This window comes from Branchiostoma floridae, chromosome 11 (genome assembly GCF_000003815.2).
Source record: "Branchiostoma floridae strain S238N-H82 chromosome 11, Bfl_VNyyK, whole genome shotgun sequence".
Lineage (NCBI taxonomy): Eukaryota > Metazoa > Chordata > Leptocardii > Amphioxiformes > Branchiostomatidae > Branchiostoma > Branchiostoma floridae.
Genome location: NC_049989.1, coordinates 2,110,069 through 2,133,344, shown reverse-complemented (window position 1 = coordinate 2,133,344; position 23,276 = coordinate 2,110,069). Strand labels below are relative to the sequence as shown.

The following is a 23,276-nucleotide window of genomic DNA, read 5'->3' as shown; positions in this document are numbered from 1 at the left end:
AGCCTTCTAATATATATCGAGAACTTTGGCGACCACATATTTCATGTTTCATTTTCATAGAGTCTTGGTTTTGTTTGCTTTGTGTGTTTTCACGAGCGCTATGGTTACATTTTTAATATCTGTTTATGGGGCTGTAAGGCCAGGCGCGGCGGCGAACTTGCAGTGACACGGAAAGGAATGCATAATTCATTTGATCCATGTCGGGGTTTCCTCTACGTGACATAAATTTGACACGTTTCAAGCAGCTCACAGCCTTAATCCTAACGCGTGTGTAATTGTTGATTTATAACGTGTGTGCTATGCCAACACGGACGATACGTCCCTAGATTTGCGATGTCTTGCTGCAATACTAAAGAACGGTCAACAGGGTCTGCAGTGAAATCTAGTCTACAAAATTGTCTCCATAAATATGTAACTTCATTCGTATAACACTGTATCAACTGCCAGAAAGGTACAATAGTCCTTAATATATGCAAGGCCTTCGTATATGTAATTGTTACTTTATAACGTTTACGCCAATAAGGACGATAGCTAGCCACATGGACGATATCTTGCTGCGATGCCAAGGAACTGTCAATGCGGCCTGCAATGAAAAACTACTAGCCTAGAAAACGGCCTCTACATGCGCGCATACAGTCCCATGCAAAAGGAAAATCGACTAAGTGCTCCCTGTTGCAGACTATCTGCTGTTTGACACCTAAGAAACTGGTGAAGCATGGCATATGTTGCTTACTTTGAATTTTAGGCATATATATATGGTGGTTCTTTGATAAGATATTGATTTCACGAAGGCGACGTCGGTGCGACCCATAATTTGACTGATCTCTCAGCATATTTCCCAGATTAAACAAACAAAAAACGAATTATTTTGCGCTTTCTTTTGCTTGATTGTCTTTTCAATCATACTTTAGCATTTTGCATGATATTCTAATTAAGATATCAAGGGTTACATAACTGCAATTTAGGTAGCAGCAAGGTCGCCCAATTGGAATTGCTATATTATAGTATAGACCTCTCTCTACCAGGCTCCAGATGTCGCTGGAATAATAGAAATTAGCCAAATAGACAGATAACATGCCGAGATGAGTTAGCCGGATAAAACAAGACATTTAGCGACCTCTAACAGGCTAGTCTTACAAAGGGGTGCGTCGTGTACGCACTGACGAGGCTGTTTTACCGGGCTTTGTGTTTTGTGCTGTTTACTTTATGTCTGTCAGGAAGACCTAAAGAAGACAACACAAAATTGAAATCCGAAAAAACATGTCAAAAATAGCTCAAGCCAAACCTCTGCTTGGAGAGTATGAATGAATGGATGAATGAATGAATGATTGTTTATCATTGTGTCTTCCGACCTTTAAGTCGCCCAACCCACAAGGGCTTATAAGACACCAAACAATAGAAAGATTACATAAAGTCAAATCAAATAGAACATAAGTAATAGATGGATGGCGTTCATCACAAATCATGAAAGAACTTGTACATGCACACGATAGACTATCAACGTAACAGGAAAAGAGGACCAAATCAAAATTGCAAATAAAACAGGGCTAAGATACTCGTGCTGCATTTTTTTCTTTCCTCTGTGTCCTCCTCCTGTCCGTCCGTCCGTCCCACAGACATGCAGAGCGGCACGATGTGCACGGTAATCCCGCATCGCTCTGACTGCCAGACGCCACACTCATGTTTACTGAGGATATCCTCTTGTCTGGCACAGTTACATGGGCATGGGATCATCCCAACAACAGTCCCAAATACTGACGGACTCTTGCATCCACTTCTAAGTACAATTATTGACATTTTATGTCAAGCCTCTCCTTCTACGATCACGAAAGAAAAGAGTTGTTTGAAGAGGCCACCAAATTCCACCCAAATTTCTTCACATTCACTGACAAAAAGACAACAATTCTCCTTATAACATCACAAAACCAGCACATAATAGAAAGGTGCCCGGCTGTCAGAAAAGGCCAGCAATTAGCGACCCAGCACAAAAAGAAATGGCCAGCAAAAGTGCCAAAAAAGGCCATAGAGAGCCTGCTATGGAGGCTAGGATCTTTCGTCTTCCACTGTCTCCGAGAAAGAAGTCAAACCCAATAACCCAGCATCTAGAGTTAGCTTTTATTAGACTAAAGTAGACAGTTGTGATATTGTTTTTTTTACATTGTTTGAATCTCTCATGTTACCTGTAATTAGCCCACGGGCACGAATTTGCAATAAATTTTGTATCATTCAGCAATGTTATTTCTGGATATGGTTAGTCCGAGAAATGTATCTCAACAGTCGCTCTTCTAGGACACCGGTACTGATATGGAATGCTACACCACTTCTTTTAAAGTAAGACTCGGCAAAGATATTTCCGGATATTGGTTTGCATGTACCACATAATCATGTTACTAGTATCCATTTAGGAAAATTTAAAGGGAGAAATGTACCTCTACAAGTACAATCGCTCTGATGAAATACCTTCACCGATGCTTGATATTGCCTAGCTCTTCTTCTTTTAACTTAAAGTAAAACTCAGCAATGACATTTCTAAATATAGTGATGTCGCATCTACCACACAATCATATATACACTTTTGAAAAGTAAGATGGAAGAAATGTATCTGGACCATAGTTCTTCTGTAGTTGTACTATTTGACCAACTGGTACTGTATTAAATACTAGTACCTCATTCGTGATATTTATTTAGGATCCCACATAACAATATTGTGACAGTGCTGATTTATGATGCTTCAAATTGGCATCAGTAATACACGGCTCACTTGTAGAAAGTATATAATATACGTGTTGCAAAAATAACGCTTTTTATAGGACCGGGGGTGTAAATTCCTACCTTGACGTGCCACATGAGTTACTTACAAGTTCATTTAGCACACCTCCAGTAGTAATTGGTGACTTGCACGCTTACAGTATTGAGGGGTACGCTGGTTGAGCCATGCCATGGTGAGGGCGGAGTTCAACTCTGAATAATTGATAAAGTGTACCTGGCTTGACTTGATCGTTATCTTTGTATGGAGAGAGACACAACACAAGACCTACGTGTCCAAGCGCCAAGAACAGCACCAGGCGACACTAGCCTGACTAGGCTACGGGCATAAATCACACCTATAAATGTCCATGCGTTAACGACATGGAAGTAAGTCGGATCGGATATGTCAGCAAGTTATGGCTGCTTTGGAGGTCTTACAGATACTATCTTTTATATGTACACAGGCGTCTTCTCCGTGGATCTGTTTACAAAAGGCCAGACTATATTCGTTCGCTCGTTCGTTCGTTCGGACGAGTGCAGTGCCTTGGTGGCACATACTAGGTCAGCAAGTTTCCTTGCTGTTTCAGTAGCAGGGTATAGTTTTACAGGGAGGGTCCTATCTGAAGCTCCTCCTTGGAAAAGGGACCTCCATTTATGTCTCATCCTAGGAAAGACGTATGCGGCCCCGTCCGAGACTACATACCAGTATTAAATGTAGCAAATAAGAAGAAGCAAAGAGACTATTTCAGCTCTGTTCGTTCTAGAGCTAATTGAGTTTGTCCAGCGCCACGTGTCGATATCAATTAGCCACTGCGGTATACACGGAACACAGAACCAGTGGGACTTGTGTGATCTTGTGTCACATATTTCAGAGCTACGTGTATGTTGACCACTGTTCTACAGTGTGGATATACTAAGCCGCTCTGTGGTTCTGTGGTTGTATCACAACAACGCCCCTGCCGCGTCCTAAGTGCTTCGCTCTAGCTCAATCAACAGTGAATGATAAACCCCTCTAAAACAGGGAATAGGCTTTCCCTAAAGCCCCAATTTCCTCAATTTAGCGCGTTTGCTTTATTGTCTCCAATCCAGACCCCCACCTACTGACGCCAGGACGCATCCTCCTCAAACACACATCCGCTGCTTACGCTGTAAAACGCATGGCTTCCCAAAGTTTCGCCGACTAAAAATCATCAAAGGCAATACACATCGGTGCAACGGAGATTCCCCCGACTCGCGGGGGCAAGAGTCAATATCTCTCGTGTGTACACAGCACCCATACATCGCCGTATTTAGCACTTTTGTGGGGGGATATCTCTCTCTCCATCAGTCCAGAAAGGCGCCAGGGCGACACACCTCTCGTCCCGTAATAAAACGGACTAACAACTATACCCCACCGCGTAAAGTGGTTCAGTGCGCGGCGGCCGGGACATCGATACTCGGCCTATCATAACCAGAGATTACAGGGATCCGCCAAGAGAAATGCCATACTGCTCCAGACATCTCGACGCAACGGCACGAAAATTCACGACTCGGGACGTCTGTCTTTTTAACTCAGCCTCAGCGGCTGTGAGACGACTTTGCGGACACTGGCAATAATTCACGAGTCTTAGACATATAAAAACGGGAGATAGCAGCGCCTCGAGTCGCGCTCTTTGTGAGAAATTCGCTCCGTTTGTTGCAGTATGTGCAAACGGTGCAATCACAAGTCATGCATTTTGCACTGAATACACACGGAAGCCTTTCAGTAGTTGTGATGTATTTTCCACGTCTGTCTCCAAAGGACGACCTATACACAGAATAGCGAATAAAAAGCTGGTCTGACATCCCACTTCTTTAACAGTGAAACTTGTGATGGTAAGTGAGAAACGGTAGTTGCTTTTCAACATTTCCGTCTCTCGTGTTGTATACGATATACATGTATCATATATGTACGATACCGTTGTTTCTATCCAGGCTATACCGCACACATACAGTACACGTCCCCCCGACTGTCTACGCCACTCCCATCATCACCACCACACAAAAGTCAACATTCTCACTTCCAACCCACTTCCCACTCTGGTGTTGATAGGCGCCCAGCCGAGTCCGTTTACATTTCTCCCCCAGTCCCCCTTGCCGTAAACAGGCATCGGAAATGGCGCAGTTTTCGCCACTGTTTCTGTTGACTTAGGATGATCCGTGTTTGCGTGTGATTCCACGACAAACAGAGGGGCGAACAGCCTCGCGCTCCATTGACGCTGCATGTCAAGAGTGCCCATTTAGCTGCCTCCCCGCATCGGCGGTCGTTAGCACCTCCGCCCAAACCCTGGCGCCTGGTCCGTCACCCTAAATCAACAGTACTCCCTGAGCTGACATTACCGATGTCTGATCGCTAAGATCGGAGGGGGGAAGGAAAACCACGTCCCAAGTGGCCGGACTAGAACGGGACGTCCTACGAACCTCCTACCCCGCGCCCGACTTCTACTTCTTGTCCTCTCTGGAACACACTGCCATACACATGATACATGTACACGTACCATTGTTTACAATAATGGGATATCTTTAATTTACACTGTACAAGAGGAGGATACCCTTGCCCCGTTTTCTCGTCCATAAACCCATCAGGAAAACCCAAGTTTCTGTACAAGTTAAGTACAACGTTGTACTTAACTTGTACAGAAACTTGGGTTTTCCTGATGGAACCCACTGCCATACATGTACACGCGCATGTCCTACCACCATACCATTTAATAATGGGATATCGATAATCTACACAAAAAAAATATTGATATATAACATCACAAAACCCACACAAAATAGAATAGAAAATGTGGGATATTTCGTCTTCCACTGTCTCCGAAAAAAAAGTCGAACCCAAGAACCCAGGATTTAGAGTTAGCTTTCAGACTAGAGTATACACTTGCGATATCGTTTTTTTTACACTTTTTGAATCTCTCATGTTACCTGCAATTAGCCCACGGACAAGAATTTGCAATAAAACTTATATTTATAATAGGAGGATACCCTTAGGTTTTCGTGAGGGGTTATGGACCAGAAAACTTAAGTTTCTGTACAACATCGACAGCCTGACGTTGTGAGCGCTCTACTGTCCTTTCTGGAACCCACTGCCCATACATGTACACGCACATGTCCTTCCATTGTTCACAATAATGGGACATCTTTAATTTACATTTAAAAACTTATTAAAGTACAAGAGGAGGATACCCTTGCCATGTTTTCTCGTCTTTAATTTTAAACCCCATCACGAAAACTACATGTTCCTCTACAAGTACACCATCGGCAGCCTGGCGTTGTGAGCGCTCTATGATCTACTGTCCTTTCTGGAACCCACTGCCCATACATATACACGCACATGTCCTTCCATTGTTCACAATAATGGGACATCTTTAATTTACATTTTTAAAAATCTATTTAAGTACAAGATGGGGATACCCTTGCCATGTTTACTTGTCCATAACCCCATCACGAAAACCTCTACAAGTTCCTCTAAAAGTACCACATCAGCAGCCTGGTGTCGTGAGCGCTCTACTCCGCTTATCGTCCCGGGTGGTTCGTAATAACTGAACGGTATTAATCTCTTTAGTACGCTGCCTGTCCAGATCGGATCAGCACGGCAGTACTACACTCTCAAGGCTAACTATCACACATACACATCTCTCTCCCTCTCTCACTGGATATAAAACACACAGCAAATAACCAGCAAGAAAGAAGGCTGATACACACAACGACTTCGGACCATCTTCACGAGCGTTTTATTGGCGTAAACGATCTGACTACAGAAACACTCGCTTGTGACAATATACTTGCCGCCGGCAGGCACCATAAATAAAGTTTTTAACGACGAACAAATAATAAAAAAGGCGGGAATTGACCCTGGATAGCTTTATAGTGAGGTTCTGTTTCCGTTTTTTGGGGCCAGCCCATGAGGAGTAAATGCGTTTCTGTTTTGATTACAAGACTGGGGTAAAAAGCACAGGACGAGCCCGGCCCTTGTACAACAGCCCCGGGGTAAAGACTAAAGTGTAGTACCGGCCATACACATAGGGGCGCGTCTGAACAACAGTCAACACGCCCCGTCTCCGTAGAGTAAGGGACATCAGAAATAACACATCCCCGACATTATGCTTCCGTATTTACAAATATAGTTATAATATAATATGCAACACAACAATAGCATTCTTACATACAGGTGCATACATACATACATACTGACTTTTTCATCGTCTTATGTGGCTACGACGTTTTACACTTTTTCTTTTCATCTCTATCAATAACTGACATTTTTTTCAACTTCTATTTGGCAAATTCCCCACGTTACGTAGAACACAACTGTTTTTTTTTTTCTTCTATCTTTCCACAAAACAGGGATCTCTCTGAGTGTCTCTGATTGATACAGAATCGTAATCACGATGAACATAATTACATCCGACGCTGGGAGCTACACATAGACTTGTCCAATTTCCCGATGGCGTCACCAGAAACGCCTGTCTTATGTTTGTGAAACTGACACGCCGTGTTGATACCGCGGCAGATAGAACACAGGCACGCCACCGATATTACAGGCAGTGGATAGTCAAAATTCCGATCGTGCAGGGAAGAGAGGGGATATTCTCACGACATTTTCTACCCATAAAATATCATACAGATCACACGACAATTAAAGAGACTGAAGCTTGAGTTACCGTTAGTCGAGCGTCTTGTAGGACACAAGTGTTCTCTTCGTGTGTTCTCTCTCTCGTCCACGTGTTCTAGTGTTCACTTTAGTAGACCCACACTTTTAGAGACTACTACTGCAACTTGCTCTGCTCGGTAAGCTTGGTCAGAGTCTCCACCGCGAGTTGCTCCTGTTGTTTTTCCAGCCCGCTCACGAGTTTCTGAATGTTCTGCAGCTCGCTGGACACCTCCGGCGCTGACACGGACGTACGCGTCGGCGGGGACGACGCCCGCTTGGGACTCGTGTTCTTTCTGACGCCGGGAGACGACGAGGACGACGGCGACTCCCGCGGCGCGTCCGACGACGACGACGCGTCCGTCCGAGACGGAATGCCCGGGCAGACCACGGGAGAACCCGTGGTGACCATGGTGGTGGAGGTAGCGGAGAGGGGGTAGGGAGAGAACCGCAGCGGGTGTCGCGCCCCGGCCATTGCACGTTTGTGGAGCTCGGCGGCCTGAGGGAAGGAGAAGCCCGGGTTGAAGATGGAGCCGTCCAGAAGGGCGGTGTATCCTTGAGGAGACATGCCGAAGAACGGGTAGCCTTGAGACGCCAGGAGGGGGTGTGTCGGCGAGCTGAGGGGCTGAGTCGCCCCGTTCATCCCGGAATGCGGCACGGGGAAGGCCAGGAACGGGTTCATGGGGAACTGGGGCATGCCTCCGCCGCTCATGGCCAGCTGCGAGGGGTGGAACAGAAACGGGGGTCGGTTGGGCAAGCCGTGTCCTCCCGACAGGAGCTGGTATGGGTACATGCTAGCTAGTCCTTGTAGCTGGGATGGGTGGATCCTGCCCATGTGGGACGAGCCGGGGTTCATGGCTGACAAGGGCGAGGGGAGAGAGGAGGAGGTGGGGAGTTTGTTGTTGTTGTTGCTTTCCGACTTCTCGCTACTACTTTCTTTATTGTTATGATGGACGGCTTTTTTCTCCAGGTTCTTTTCTCGTTGTTGTTGTTGTTGTGATTCTGTCTTTTCGTTGTGATGATGTTCTCCGTTTTCTTTGTCCGACGCGCCACCACCACCGTGGGCGCCTCTCTCCTCTCCTTCCCTGAGTGCGGCGGTGCCTGGTCTGATCTCGTTCCCACAGTGCGGCGGTGCGTCCCTCCGGTGACATTCCTGCGCGGACTTGTTGGTCTCCGTGCAGTTGCCCTTGTGCGTGTGAAGTGACGCAGGTCTCTCCTGCTGTTCGCTGCCTTCATCGCCCGAGCAGGTGGCGAATGGGCGGGAGCCCGGCTCTGTTCTGTAATTGGCGCCTACCGATGGACTCCCTTCAACAACCGGTGACGCTGGCTCTGCAGAAGAGAAAGGGCGACACAAAGGAAAAACACTGATTACAAAGCGAGCCATGGAGAAATTGGTGCCAGCGACTGGCATTCGTCCCTCTGGGAGAAGGGCACTCTTTAGCCGAGGCGCGAAAAATTCATCAGAAATTACCCACACACACACACCGCCCCCGCCCCGAATCCGACCCGCATTGTACCTTTATGTGGAAATTAATAGAGCCCCAGTACATTTCTCCGGGGCGCATTTTACAAATGAGATGATTGTGCGAGAACAAGGATTCTTTTTGAAGTCAATTGGGGAGGTCAGGGGAGTAGTTTGACTAGACTGTTATCAGTCCTATCGCACTGTGAGGTACATAAAAACACACTCCAAACAATCACGCGTCTAACCAGACTTATATTTGCCTTACCTTTCGGAGACAAAGGCGGCCGACTTTCAAGTCTCGGCTCCTTTTCCGTTACTGTGTCCCCGCAATCTACGGTCTCCAAATCACTAGAATGCCCTTCCTCCAGAAACCCGGGATGTTGGTGGCCGAAAGTATGGAGGTGTTTCCTATCGTAAACAAGAGAAAACCAGAAAAAATGTAGACGCTCATCGGTGTGAAGGGACAGCGATGGAAATATCAACAACAAACGAGTATTCTCATCCTAATACAGACATAAAAGATCACAGGGTTTAAAACACTTCAAAATCGTATCTTCAGAAGACAGGCAAGGGCCTGGAAGGAAGGGGGTTGTACTGGACAAATAAATGAACCGATGAACCCACAGATAGCGGGCCCCCTTCCGTGTTTATCCCTCGGAAAAGGGAAGATATTGAAAGAAGTAAGCAAGGTGGAAGTGGTTGGCATATTTCAATAGCTCTCGGTCCCTGCGGACCGGTACCCAGGAGATAAAAACAACACTTAAAACCTCGACTCAAATCCCGCGGACGTCCCTTGTTCTTCAGAACTTCTACCCAGACCTAAAGAGGTCTTTCCCCTACAAAGGTGTTGCAAAGAGGAGTCGGTACCTTTTCTCACCACGTCTGCCGGCACCGGTGTCTCGGAACCCCTTGGCAAAAGGATTGTGGTCGATTTTCAACTGGGTGATCTGAAAATGGATTAACGGAGTCAAAATCTCTCATGAGAGTTCGTCCGGCGACGCCGGCAAGTTTGTTTCTGACATACGAAAAATGAGACTGGCAGAGCGTTTAGTGTATCTCATTGAACAGATATAAAATTTGTATAATAATATACACAATATGTATAGCACACAAGTATGAAAACACAAAACACACGAAGTAGATTCACATCTTAAAAAGACAACTTAATAACCATTGTTCCACACAACTTCACAATATCATCCAAAACATTTTGTTCACAAGCGTGTGCATATTCTGTTGTTGTTTATACTTTACAACAAGGACCTTCGCACACCAAGCAAAATTCCCGAACTTTGTATGTTTGAAATTTTGTGGGGAAGATAAGATTTGATCAAATGTTACAAGAACTTATACATGACAAAACTTTCGCGCGATCAAACTACTTGGAGTTGAAAGAAAATTGCCCTTTTGACCCTATCCAGATATCGCTATGTTTGCTTGTGTGGTTTTTATACGGAAGATGTATTGATAATGTCATTTTACAAGTTTGGCCCGATCGCAGACGTGTGACCGTGAGGTGTCCACAGGACACACGACCCTTACACAGGGCAACAACAAAAGCATGCTGACATGCGCGTTTCTTTTCTTTCACACGTACCACCGTAAAAATTAACAATCTGTGCGCTTTTTATTCGTGACAATTTTCAATTCCCCCTACACGAACAACAGCGCGTGTTGTCGTAAAACTTGCCATCCTCACATCGCTTCGCCGAATCCGCCTGCATCATTTTGAAACACTGATAACAATTTCTTCCCTGTAACTTTCCGCATGTATCGAACAGCTGCTTGTATGAACAACACGTGTGATTTAAGTATTTAGGGAACAATGCGCGTTGTCGTTTTTGTACTGTACTTTTGACTCCAACAGCAAAAACATCTTGTTATCCGCTATTGCACCACTGTCAAGACCAGCTGTTAGTGTGTTGGCTACCACCTTTCAGCGCTCCCCATTATGAAATACTTTTAATAGGATTCTAAAGGGGATTATATTTCCATAGCTGATGAGCACGGCGACATGATTCTGTCCGTGAGCCTAAACAAGCTCACAGAGACATCGGTAGATGCACAAGGAACAATGGAATAATGACATTGAAACGTCCCAGACACCTCGTTAGCAAGTAACAAAGGCCGCGCGGGCACAAAGAAAACATGCATCTCCTATTATGTAGCTTGCTTATTGTGGGGTAGAACACGACTGTTTAGCACACTTTGTTGTTTTTAAATATGACGTCGACAACAATGCGGCCAGCCAAGTTCAAAAACACGCTTTGAGCCAGGCGAGCGACAAAAGGCATCTAAGGTGGTGTCGTTTTCCATCTTTCTCGACCGGGAGCCGCCAAATAAGCAACATTTTCTTCAATTTCGCGCACAAATTGGTTGGCTGCGCAAGGAGAACTGACAGCGACCCTGGAGGAGGACCTCGCGAGGCATCCTGTCCCGTTAGGCGAGATAACGAGCACCACCGACTACAACACCCCGTCCTATTCATTTTGTCTGCCAGCAAGCGCCAGACGAAATATCATAATCTAATAACGCGCATGACATCGAGTAATACAAGCGTGCCACATTGTGCCAGCGTTGGGTGTTCGGCAAAACAAGCTGCCGACAAAGAAAATATCACAGTAGGCCCTCCGGATTGCTTGTTATGCTTTTCCCCACTTCTTATCCGTCTCCTTAATTTGACTTGCCGCAAAGACCCGTGAAAAACAAGGCTTTACTTTTCGCAGTCGCGACGGTACATTATTAATTTTGGTCGGGACGATAACGCCTGGGCTGGTAGTGGCGGTGCCTGGGAAGTAAAATACTTGGAAAATAACGTACCTTTTCGTTCTGGTAGGCTGTGACTGCAATAAACGCCGTTTCCCTGAAGACATAGGTGCGGAAGTGACAGTAGGGAAGCTTCATGATGTCGTTGGTCTTCACGATGTGGAACCGTGGTTGGTATTTATGCATCGAATTGAGAATTGTCTGAGAGGTGGGCGAGAGAAAAACAATATAAATGGAGGCAAGGAGTCAGAGACACTGGCGCCAATAAGCTCTTGCGAAGACAATTAACAAGCACACGAGCCTGAAATGTAGGCGGGGAATGTAAAGAAAACAGCTCGGTCTGGCGGGTCGGGGGGCTCTCGCGTTTCGAGAAGAGCCAAAAGATAAACCGAGTGAAACCTACACGGGCTGCCGCTGTTTGAGGAGAAAATTTGCACCACAATGGAAAAAGATAACTCAACAAAGCTATAACAGAGGCGTGCGCGCCATTGTGTGTTCCAATAATGATCAATTTCACCAATTTCTTGGAACAAACCTGGAAGTGGATTTCTTCTTGACACTTGGCAGACGGAACATAACTCGTAAAAATGTTTGCCAGTTGGAAAGAAAAATGAGTCATTGAATGGAATTACTTCTGATGGTTTTATATCTTTTGATACGAAACAGAAGCTTTGAGCGCTCAGACCACTGCTGTTTCCTTCTTTCCCACATACACACAGTAATACATAGTCTATATATATCTATATCTATATTATAGATATACAAACGCACGAAAGTAAAAGAAATCCGGGAAAACGAAAATGTCAAAATTTCACAAAATGGGACAAGAACATCTGGGAAAGACACTGACTTGAGGGAGACTTACAAAACCGTGTTTGTCCGAGATGTTGTTGGTGAGTTTGAGCTTGTGAAAGGACACGGTTTTGGACATCCAGTGCTCTCCTGTGGCCGGGGAGTCGGGGTGGATGTACATGCGTTTGGGCATCTCCGGGTCGGCCTTCCCGGCCACCATCCAGCGCGAGTTGTGAAACTTGTAGCGACAGTCGTCAGCTGCCACGATGTCCATGAGGAAGATGTACTTGGCTCGCTTGTCTAGTCCAGATACCTTCACTTTAAAGCTCGGAAACATCCGTCTAAAACACAGGGAGAGAGAGAAAATGTGTTTGAGTTAGTTTGTGAAGGGCATGCAGTTAAGTACAAGTTTTCGTGAGAGATTTAAACATTCTAGAGACAGGTGGACGTAAGACAAACCGTTGGGAATTACAAGAATTAGAGATTTATTACAGGTTTTTCACAGTTTCGGGGTGAGGAAGATTTCTACCAGGTAATTCCAGACACCTCGAAGGCGCACGGTTTTAGCCTAAAAAGCCCGACATCAATCGATCGAGTCACACATAGCGCTCGTTCATTGAAACACTGTGCAGGCGAACACGGCATAATTCACAGTAGTAAAACACCAAACAGTTACACCTAGCATGGTCGAGACGGGAGAAATCCCTGGGACAAATTACTGAAGCGGTTTGTCGCCAGACTTGCTCTGGGCGACGCACAAGGGGAAACTGTGCAGCAGCCCGCACCAGCTAGCTCGTTAGACCTACAGACCCTGCCTAGTGTAATGCCGGTTTATGGGCGTTCATCGACCCAACAACCAGCGGGGCTGCAGACGACGCGCCTCGGCACGCCTGCCGTGGGACCCCGATAGACCCAGGACTGATCGCCCGCCTGCCTACCTTCCGGACTTGGTGATGACCATCTCCGTCCCGTACGTGTGGAATTGATCCCACAGGTCCTTGTATTCCAGTTCGACTTGAGGGTCCTCGGAGTCGTCGTCCTGTTGTTGCGGGATCGGGCGGAGAACAGAGCCGGCGCCTCCGAGTGCCTTGCTGACGTCTGCTGGTGTTTGTCCCGGCGAGGGATCGCTCAGCTTGGGCATGCCCAGCCCGTGAGCGCCGCTGGGCAGCAACGGCATCCCCGGGAACAGGCCCGGCTGGGCCAGGAACGACGGCATGGGGAAATCCAGCGCCTTGGAGGCCGCCAGGAACGGGTGGTACGCCATGGTCGGCACTGGTATCTGTTCGTGTAACATCGACTCTCTCTCTCTCTCCTGCGTACAGACTGCTTGTGTTCAGTGAATGACCAGTCCGACGCACAAGTCAGCATGCAAGCAAACGACCCGGGGTGACTAGCCGCCAGCCACTAATGAGACGGTCCCCTTGATTGGCTATTTTACGCGTTGCAGCCAATCCCCTCGCCAGAGAGGCGTGCGTTTGACAAGTTTACAAGATATATGAGCTATAAAAGGTGTCGGAACCCACAACGTGCTTATGACATTATCGTATCAATCGTGCGAAAATGTCAACATCATTAAGAATGGACCAATGAGAGGGCTCGGAGGGAGACTATTGCCGCGCCCTGGTACCTCCAGACTATTTTATCATTCATCTATCACTGTGACAACCGGCGATCGCGCCTCAAAACTTCGGATTTCCGTCCAGTCCCCTTTTTTCGCCGCTGGCAGGTATATAATATATACGACACACAGAGGGGTACTACTACCTAGCGGTGCGCGCGCGCTTTCCGTGGACAGTTCTCTCTGTCCACACTTCCTACCCAAAAAACAAAGGATATGGGCGCAATAGACACGGGAATGAAGTTTTCCGTCCGCCTAACACTACAGTTCGCTGAATCATCCATTCCTAACTGCGTGTGTGGGTGTCTTTAGGTAAGTGTTTTTCCCCGCCCGATAGAGAGGGGTGCGCACCGAGGTGCCAAAACCAAACCCATAATTAGGCACCCCGACAAGTCCCACAAGTCTGTCCGCCGCTAATTTTCTCATTTAAAGCCTTTTCATGTATAAAATCTCCGCTCTTAGCCGCAGAGCCACGTCGGCGGTGGTTACCTAACCGGCGCACCAACAAACTGTTGTCCGCTCGCTTTCTCCTCTCTCTGTATCCAAAATGCACGGAAAATTTTATTAAAGCTCATAATTCGGCCTGGCCCTGTAATATTTATGGTGTCTTATTGGAGGCGGGACCGAGTCCGAAGCGTGAAAATGAAGAGCGGAACTTCTGAAGTGATTAGCTATTCCAGCATTCCTTTCTGACGCACATGCATAAGTACAGTTGGCGCCAGTCGTGTGACGTGAGACAATAACCCTCGACGCCTATCAGTTTTCATTCAGCAAAATATGCCCGGGCCACGGAACCGGCATACCGCGGACACGGCGCAGCGAAACACGCGTGGACGGAAGACATCGCGGACTGCAAAAGAAGGGTAAAAATGATAAAAACTGAGGAAGAAGTGAGCGGAAATTATACATATAAGCCTGTTACGGCTATGTGAAGTCGTAACGTGTTGTTGTCGATGGTAGAGCTTCCTTTTGTAAAATGAATGAAGCCAAACGGGCTTGTCAGTTTTGATTCTATCGGCTGTGCGTATGCATGTTCCCGGTCCGCAGAACAGAGGGACCGCCTAGCTGATTGAGCTGGCACTCTGGCTCCGTTACCCAAGCCAACACGCTAGCCTTCCGATCGCCTACAAAGAACCGGCGTCTCTCTGCACGGCAAAGGTGTCAAGCTTTCCATTCTCACACAAAAATAAAATAAAAAGCGGGCCGGGGAAGAAGTCACGTAAAACCCCGGGAAGAAGCCATGCTGAGTGAGCGCGCGCGAACCCATAGCGTCTTTATTTTTCTTCCCTCAAAGAAGGGACGAGTCTCTTTTCATGTGCCCGTCGCATTGTTTTGGGTGCTATCATTCTGCGAGGTGTTTGTTTGAGAGACAGGCTATTACCTATAATTAGCTCGGTGAGTGACAGTTTTCACACAAGTGCCCCACCCACGACCAATCAGATGGCCGCGGCCAGCCAGCCTTGTTGGTTCTGTAGGATTCGCCTAAGTGTTAACATAATTAATAAGGCGAGATCAAACAGCCGAGGTGCGAAAGGCCTTTGTGGTCTCTCAGTCGCGCGTTCACCACCGCACATGTGATAAATCGCCATGGCGCCACCGGTATATTGGATGATTAATTTTGGGGGAAGCATATGGGAATTGTATGTCATTTTCCTCTCCGCTGAAAATGCCCAGCCAGCGGCGATGGCGTATGAAAATCGCCTCTTCTCTCATCGTTTTGTGCGGCGGTTTCGTTTTATAATATGAATTTTTCCTCGAAAATTGGCGCGTTGCTTCTTCTGAAGTTCTTGGTCTGTCTTTTCTTTTTTCTTGAGTCTCGTGCCACGCGGGACTTGTTGGGGTAAATGTTTTCGTTTCTCGCCGCGCGGGGCGCGACCTAACCCCGGGTAGAGTGGCGAAGTTTGCGGTTATATGTAAACAGTTTGCACTGTGTGAGGTCCGCTGCTCCGCCACGCGGAACCTCGACGCCAGCGCGACTCCAACTATTCCAAGCAGCCTGGGTTTTATTTTTGTCTGATTCCGGGCCGGATACCCGGCCTGGCTGCTGCTGGGGGTTCTGCTACATTTCTTCTAGGCTTTAAAGCTTCGGCCTGACCTCAAAACGTCGCCTGCAGGGCTGGCTTTGGCGGCACCCCAGTCCTTGACACAGTTTTCATTTCCATTGTAGGGAACGATACAAACCTCCCTGTCCACGGGACGTCCGGTCATTATACCCCCCCCCCCATAGATAACGTTAGAGGTGGTGTATCTCACACCAACGCTTTATAAACTAACAGGTTGAAACGGAAACGTTAACTCTGTTTACTTCAGAACACGCATTTCTTCTACTGATGACACAACTTTTGCGAAAACTTCCTCACAGATGTGAAATGGCGAATGGATGTACTTGAAACACGACATAACTGTTCCACTTTACCTACAAACCCACATTTCTTCAAAAAGGATACAGAAATATTATAGAAATGTCGAATCGCGAAGGGGTTTCCTTGAAACATAAACTGTTTACGGTACAGTTTACTTACAGACCGACTAAAGGTGCCAACATCGCCCGAAACTTGCTCACTAATCATCGAAGTATGTATAACCAAGTCCTCGGTACGTAACTGTTATACCATACTCCATAGAGCAATGCCCCTACCTCACCATTAAAACTACCTTTCGCTAAATTCTACAGTTTTGAAATAAAGCTGGGCTATAATATAAACTGTTTACTTTCCAACTCTCAATTTGCCTCTGTTGAGGGACGAGAAACTAACATGTGTCTATCATTTGAAGTTCTTTTTAATACAGTACAGGAAGAACGCAAAAAGTTTGTTGTTTGAAAGACTTGTGAAGTTCTGTGAGGTAACAAGTTCAGTCATCCGCAATATTAGTATCGCGCCAGTCCACCGTCTTGCCCTTACGATTAATTTTGTTTGTGATACTTTAATTAATACTTTTTTTCTCTGCCTGATACGGCCTGGGTTCTGCGTGTCTGGCTATACCCGTGAGGCTGATGGCTCGTAGACAGTTCGCCTACATTTTTCATAGGCGTCAACCCCGAGTGTAAGACTTCCCTGACAACGTTCGCCAAATTGATCGATAGCGGAGGATCGCGTCTAGTGCGGGTATCGCGGAAGCCGCAAACTTCTTGTGAGACGACGGTGGCGATGACAACATTTATCAGTGACAACAGTTTTTCCTCTGTGCCCCTCGAAAGGAGTCTCCCTTCGTCTGGGAAGGCGTGTGTGCGAAATGAAGGAAAAGCATTCATTAGTCCGCGATATCAGACGCCGTAATATACGAAATTAAAAAACTTACTAGACGCACGCTCATACACCGGATGGTATCAAGAAACGTGGGTGCTGATTTGTCGTCTGGCGTTTCTGACCCATGGGTAAACGATGCCGCCATTTTCCCCAAGCGCTAAAGAGACGGGGGACGGTAATCATGGGTGGGAAAGACTGGAGGTAATTACGCGCGATCACTGTCACTGACATGGTCATATGGAAGCCTTGAAAATCCGCTATTACGCCCTGCGCGTTTGAAAGCGGCAATCTTTCACGGAGCCGTGTCTGGGGATGATTTGCGAGAATCAGACGACTTTTTTTCTTCTCTTCTTCTTTTCGCGCCACAAAAGACTGGCGCTGGCAGAGTCTGCAACCAGACGTGCCCCACCTAAAGCCAAAGGTTTTCACTTATGCTATGAAAAATACAGGAAATCATTTCAGGGAGGTGAAAAATCTACCGTGTCAGACTCAAAATTACCTGTGTGTCGCAGCGGAGAAAATGTGTAGGAAAGGGGAGGGTAGGGGATGTGAAGAAACGCTGCTCTCCAAGCAGAGGTTATGCTCCGGCTTATTTTTGACATCTTTTCATGCGTTTTGTCTGACAAAACAGAATTCCTGCCCAAAACTAATCTCCAAGCAGATCTTGCGGTGGCATAAGATCGTATCATAAGATTAGCCAGACACACATAAAATACGTCCAAACAAGTCGGAACCTAACCTCTGCTTGGAGAGTAAAGTAACGCTGAATTTCAGCCCATTTGATACCTTTTGAGGAGGGAGGAAAGGTAGTTCTGTTTTTTTCGTGCAATATTTATTAGCGGCATAAACTTTGCACAGAGATTTAGCGGCTTTCTGGTGGTCGGACTTTGCACGGCGGCGATCGACCCGTGTTTTTAGACGCCAGGATCAGAGAGACGCCAGGAAGTATCGCAGGGAATCAGAGCAAATTGGGAGTTGACTTGGGAACTGCCACCGTCTCCATGAACTGTACAACGCAGGGCCAACATGCTGGATTCTCCAATCAAAAAACTTTCGCAGACTCCCCGACTTGTCTCCTACTGTGTGCTCTCTTCTTACAACGTCACTCTAGATATATGAAAAATATGTACAGTGAGATAAGTCTGTCAGCAAAACGTGTTCTCAGTTACTACATGGTCAACTCCAATCGTCAACCATGTAGCTACGAGTTTCACCCACAGCACTTTAATTCATCCATGAAAATCATTCTAAATCGACTGTTTTCATGGTAAAGCCAAGGCCTATTTTAACCTCCTTGGTAAAGCTGAGAGGATAGGGTGTGGTTTGCAGTTCATTAGTAAGTTTTGAAACAATAACATAAAAGCGAGAACCAGACCCATGTCTCTCCCCTGGCATGTGCAAGTCGCGCTGTAAATTTCCGGATCATAAAACCCATTTAGTTACCCCAGAGAAAGAACAGACTTATAGTGGCAAAGAATTGGACAAATGACTTGTATTGTATGGATAGGAATTCTACATTATGGCCCAACAAAAGGGAACTTTATAACCCGCACATAAACGACTAACACAAAACATACACGAAGAGGACACCTTACTGGGTCAAAGTGTGTTGTCCGACTAAAATCTTGTATTGTTCCATATTACTGTAAACCATTACTTGACAATCACTGACGACATATAGTGGATGTTATCTGCAGCGTCTGTCAGTTTGTAAATTTTTTTTATCTCATTACCTGGATGTCTAACCGTCATGGACGCGTGATACCAAACATCGCAACAAGAGTCTTGTTTCTCGATGTCTACATGTATTACTTTTCTCGGTCACCCTCTTTTCCTCGAGTGATGAAATGACAAGTAAAAACTCAAATGTAAGATTGTGTAGTCTACAGTACGTGTAAATCTAAGTTTAAATATCTGTTTGTTTTGCGAAGATTAGGCGTCGTCCCAGGTGTAAAGATTACACGTCCCAGACACAGCTATAAACTACACCCTGTACAGACGCGATGTTTTGTGAATGAAAGAAACGTCTGGGCTTCGTCGATTCACAGCAACCTGTCCCCACGCCTCCAACAAAACATCTGTTAGTTTTACACTTGTCTGTGCCGCAAACATTCCTGAATAACATTAGCGCCCAGAAACCAGTACTTTATGAACGCACAATAGGCCCCCTTTTAGCATCTATGTGATAATAGCTTTATTGAATTATCGTTTTTTTTACGCCGGGGTGATAAAGATCTGTGGCAGTTAACACGCCTGAAAAGTCTTAGCAGCGGGTGGGTTGGTTATCACACTCGTGTGAAAGTTGGGACGCTAGCTTGTTGACACCCCCTCCCCCCTCCACGGGGGGATAAACGGTTTATAATGGTGTCATGTCTGACAGATAAACAGGGGGCGTTGTCTAACATCAACAATGATCCTCCCCTGGGGTGATTCGCATACAAAAATTAGGGGTTTCAATTTTCAAGACAAGACAAAGATAAACTCTCCCCAAACGAAACATTTCTAAAAGATTTGGAATGGTGGGAATAGAACGGACTCGAATCATATATCAGCTGTCACAATTATGTATTTTGTACCATGTATGTAAAATTGTGTATGTAATCTTATAAGACTCATTAGGACTTGTGATGTAAACTGTATCTCTGTTATATACTAGTACTTTGACCCTTGCCTCTTCCCTCATGACTTCAATGAAAAGCGGCCTGCAGGCCGATTTGAGCTAAACAAAGTAGGAACGAATTTGTGCCAGTTACAAGAACAGGTATGATTTGATACGGACCAAATATATATGGCTTAAATAGTGTCATATACTAACTAAAGTTTTATAAGATCAAAGGCGCCCTTGATAAAAATTAGATGAAGAATGGGTGAGGTATTTTTGCAAAATGCAAGGACGTCAGAAACTGAAGACCTTGCTGTATAGTTCACTAACAAACTTTTCAAAGAAGACTCTACTGTGCACTACTCTACTCTACTCTACTCTACTCTACTCTACTCTACTCACAATTACATATTCAATTTCTACTCTACTCTACTCTACTCTACTCTACTCTACTCTACTCCACTCTACTTGGGCAATTTCTATTTCTTTCTTCAGCAAGCAGATGAGTCTGGCAGCCCTTGCAAAAGAAGTCCCCCTTTACTATCGCCAATATTTAGAAAACTCAGCAGCCTCGGTAGCCGGATTGTATAGATGGCGTGCGGAAGTGCCTTCACTGTGTTGACAAAATACCGCGGGAAGACTTTTATTGTGTCCCTTTGTGTTAAAACAAGCACGTCACATTATATACAGGAAGGGGTCGTAAATCTGATGCACGGTGAACACACGAGTTTTACACGACAGGACAGGACAGCAATACAATCACACTTCATCCCATGTCAAAATAAGAAAGTCACCAGACCTTATGCTGGGAGAAACTTCATGAAATCTTTATTGACACAAGAAAAGTACAGCGACTTTCGTGAGGTATTTAACAACTAATTACAGTACATATAAACCAACTTTTAAAAGCTCATTGATATAAACTGACATAATCATATATGAAAATCTATAGATATGAATAACTCAATATATTGAGTCTAGCGCGTCATTTACACTATTGGTTCTACGGTATAAACATTCATGTGCGTTTTAACAACGCGACAGGGGCTAAGTAGAGTGATGTTACTGATTGGTGTACCATAATTCCTATGTATCAAATTTTATGGCTTACAGTGCAGTGGGATAACAAACGACTTGTGTATGTCACACCTTGCCATAAACATATCATCTCTTAGGCATTTACTCCTCGTATGATGTCATACTATTCTCCAAGCAGAGGATGGGTCGCGGACGTAGCAGTGGTCAGGATTTTTACCGACTCGCCCCCCTTCGTGACCCAACCTCTGCTTTAAGAATGGTCACCCTACTAGTACTACGCTCCACGGCCCACTCTCCAAGCAGATGTTAGGCTTCGGCTTGTTCTTGGCGTCGTTTTACTCGTTTTTGTTGGGCCTTTTTTTGACAGGTTTTGTTTTTGCTGGCGGACAAAATGAAAACCTGACGAAATAGAAGGCCCGACAAAAATGCGTAAAAAATACGTCAAAATATAATTTCTGCTTGGATAGTCCTCAGTCCGACCCCTTTGCTCCTAGTTGTTGATGGTTGTCATGGCAACAGGTTGCACAGCGTCAACGTAAGTAGTAAACTCTCGCGTTGACATGGAAGCTGCTTCGTCATCACCAGAAGGCGACCTTCCAAGAACTGTCCGTTTTTATGAGATGTGGCGGTTGTGTCTATCTGTCTCCACAAATAGCGTCTTCTCACGAACGCGTGTGCCTCTGTAGCCTGGGTGTCAGTCGGTTTGGTGGGTGTGCGTATTCTGCGTCACTATAAGAGAGAACGTAACCTTGAACCGGCTGGCGTCGAGGCTAACAATCATAAATTTACAATGTGGCTGAAGTCGCCATAGGCAATGCCAAGTTGGTACCAGTTTTTCTGACATGTTACTTTCTCAGCGGCCATCGTTTTAAGCCTCCTTTGTGCTTTCAAAGGTCCATTATATATGATTTTGGTCCCAAAGTTATATTCCCGAGATCAAAATGTACAGCCAGCCTATTCTATTAGCATGCATCATTCGCTTGTGTCAAAACTTCATATCTCTGGTGTTGGTAAACTGTGTTGAAAACAAGCTACACGAGTTTCTGAAACAATGAAGCCATCACAATTTACACTAAAGTTGAACTTGCCTTGTAGACAAATTTCTTTTATTCACCACCCACGCAAAGGCCGTATTTCCAGACTACAGCCTAATTCTCGCCGGAAGTGTGATGTAGTTACCCTGTACATAAACACGGCACCGTAAAAGATGGGGCAGATTGGACGCGCCCCTCATTAACTCCCGACACAATTAGACCCAACAACATTTTAGCGGTTTGCTGCGACCCCTCTTTTCTCAGATGGGCAAATTCACATCATTCAGTGGTTCCCGTCCAAGGGCTCGTCAAATATCATAAAGCTAGCAGGATAATTTCATTCGCTGATGAGAAAATGACATATGTGGTACCATCCGACATTGCAAATATGTGTTTCAATTAATCGCTGTCTGTTGTAACCGTTGACTCAACGATTTCAGTTTGACCAATATTTGACGCTCTCTTTCTTTCCTTACTGAGTTACTCTCTTCGTTTTGTTTTCCTTTAGGTCTTTGAAAGACCGTCTTTCTTTCCTTTTCTTGATGTGGATTGCTTTCGACAAATGCTACAAGTATCATTCCTTCCTTTATTTTGAATCCACAAAATAAAAAGGGCTATTCCATGCCATTGAATATTCAGATGTTCAACTGCTTCGTGTTAAAAATGTTGACTGATTTTCATTTGTATTATTAACCTACATGTAATTTGTATTTGGCACATCTCTCTGGTGTTTATCAGCGCCCTCTACTATCAGACACCCTCTAGACTGTAGATGAAGCAGTCGGTCTTGTTACATTGTATTAGGTGTTTGTTGGCGTTTTGTACGCTTTTTTTGTACGTTTTGTTTAACAGTTTCTTAAGGACTGGCACATCTGATGGAACATGAAACTTTCAAAGGCTTCAATTTTTAAATATATTTACTCTGACTTGGTATCTATAAAAGCGCTCAAACATTCAAGAAAAAAAAACGTACAAAACACACAAAAAACGCAAGCCCGGCCTCTCCTCTAGGAAATTACTCTGGACCTAGATGAATCGGTTCTTTTACAGGTGTCAGTCCTGTGGGCTTGAGAGAAGAACCAGTGCCGTACTGACAGCGCCAGGACTGCAGGCACGGTGGCATGTTTCCTCTACACACACGCAAACATCAGGGTCAGTGGCCTGGCTCGTCTAGCCTCTACCAGGCTCCCAACGTCGCTGGGAAAATACTAGTAGTAGAAATTGGCCAAATAGACAGAAACACACCAGAGGAGTCGGTTGGCCGAAGAGTACAGTTTGCGACCTACAGTTTTTTTG

At 45.6% G+C, this 23,276-nt stretch overlaps 1 protein-coding gene and 1 long non-coding RNA gene across 3 annotated transcripts in view; one reads left to right on the top strand and one right to left on the bottom strand.

Annotated features, from left to right (window-relative positions):
• Positions 1–23,275, top strand: part of LOC118425603 — an 88,892-nt gene extending 65,617 nt beyond the window's left edge. Inside the window, exon 3 of the long non-coding RNA XR_004832313.1 lies at positions 23,031–23,275. This is a non-coding gene — a long non-coding RNA (uncharacterized LOC118425603). The remainder of the gene's footprint in view (positions 1–23,030) is intronic.
• On the bottom strand, positions 6,478–14,000 carry LOC118425598 (T-box transcription factor TBX2-like). 2 transcript variants are annotated; one of them, XM_035834546.1, is made up of 6 exons: positions 13,379–14,000; positions 12,514–12,781; positions 11,703–11,849; positions 9,750–9,829; positions 9,148–9,290; positions 6,478–8,746 (listed from the first exon to the last, which is right to left on the bottom strand). In XM_035834546.1, the coding sequence occupies exons 1-6, from the start codon at positions 13,732–13,734 to the stop codon at positions 7,536–7,538; spliced, it is 2,205 nt and encodes a 734-aa protein (XP_035690439.1). In that variant the 5' UTR covers positions 13,735–14,000; the 3' UTR covers positions 6,478–7,535. The 2 variants fall into 2 exon arrangements, with proteins under 2 accessions (XP_035690439.1, XP_035690438.1); XM_035834545.1 differs by having other exon boundaries at positions 12,499–12,781; positions 13,379–13,995.
• Position 23,276: the final 1 nt, after the last annotated feature.

What these genes read in the sequence shown, in the direction of transcription:
- LOC118425598 (XM_035834545.1), bottom strand. Translation starts at nt 13,734, where the DNA reads ATGTTACACGAACAGATACCAGTGCCGACCATGGCGTACCACCCGTTC. An exon ending in CAGCCTACCAGAACGAAAAG is followed by an intron (nt 9,830 to 11,702) that starts GTACGTTATTTT and finishes ATCCATTTTCAG; the next exon opens with ATCACCCAGTTGAAAATCGA. An exon ending in GGCAGACGTGGTGAGAAAAG is followed by an intron (nt 9,291 to 9,749) that starts GTACCGACTCCT and finishes TGTTTACGATAG; the next exon opens with GAAACACCTCCATACTTTCG.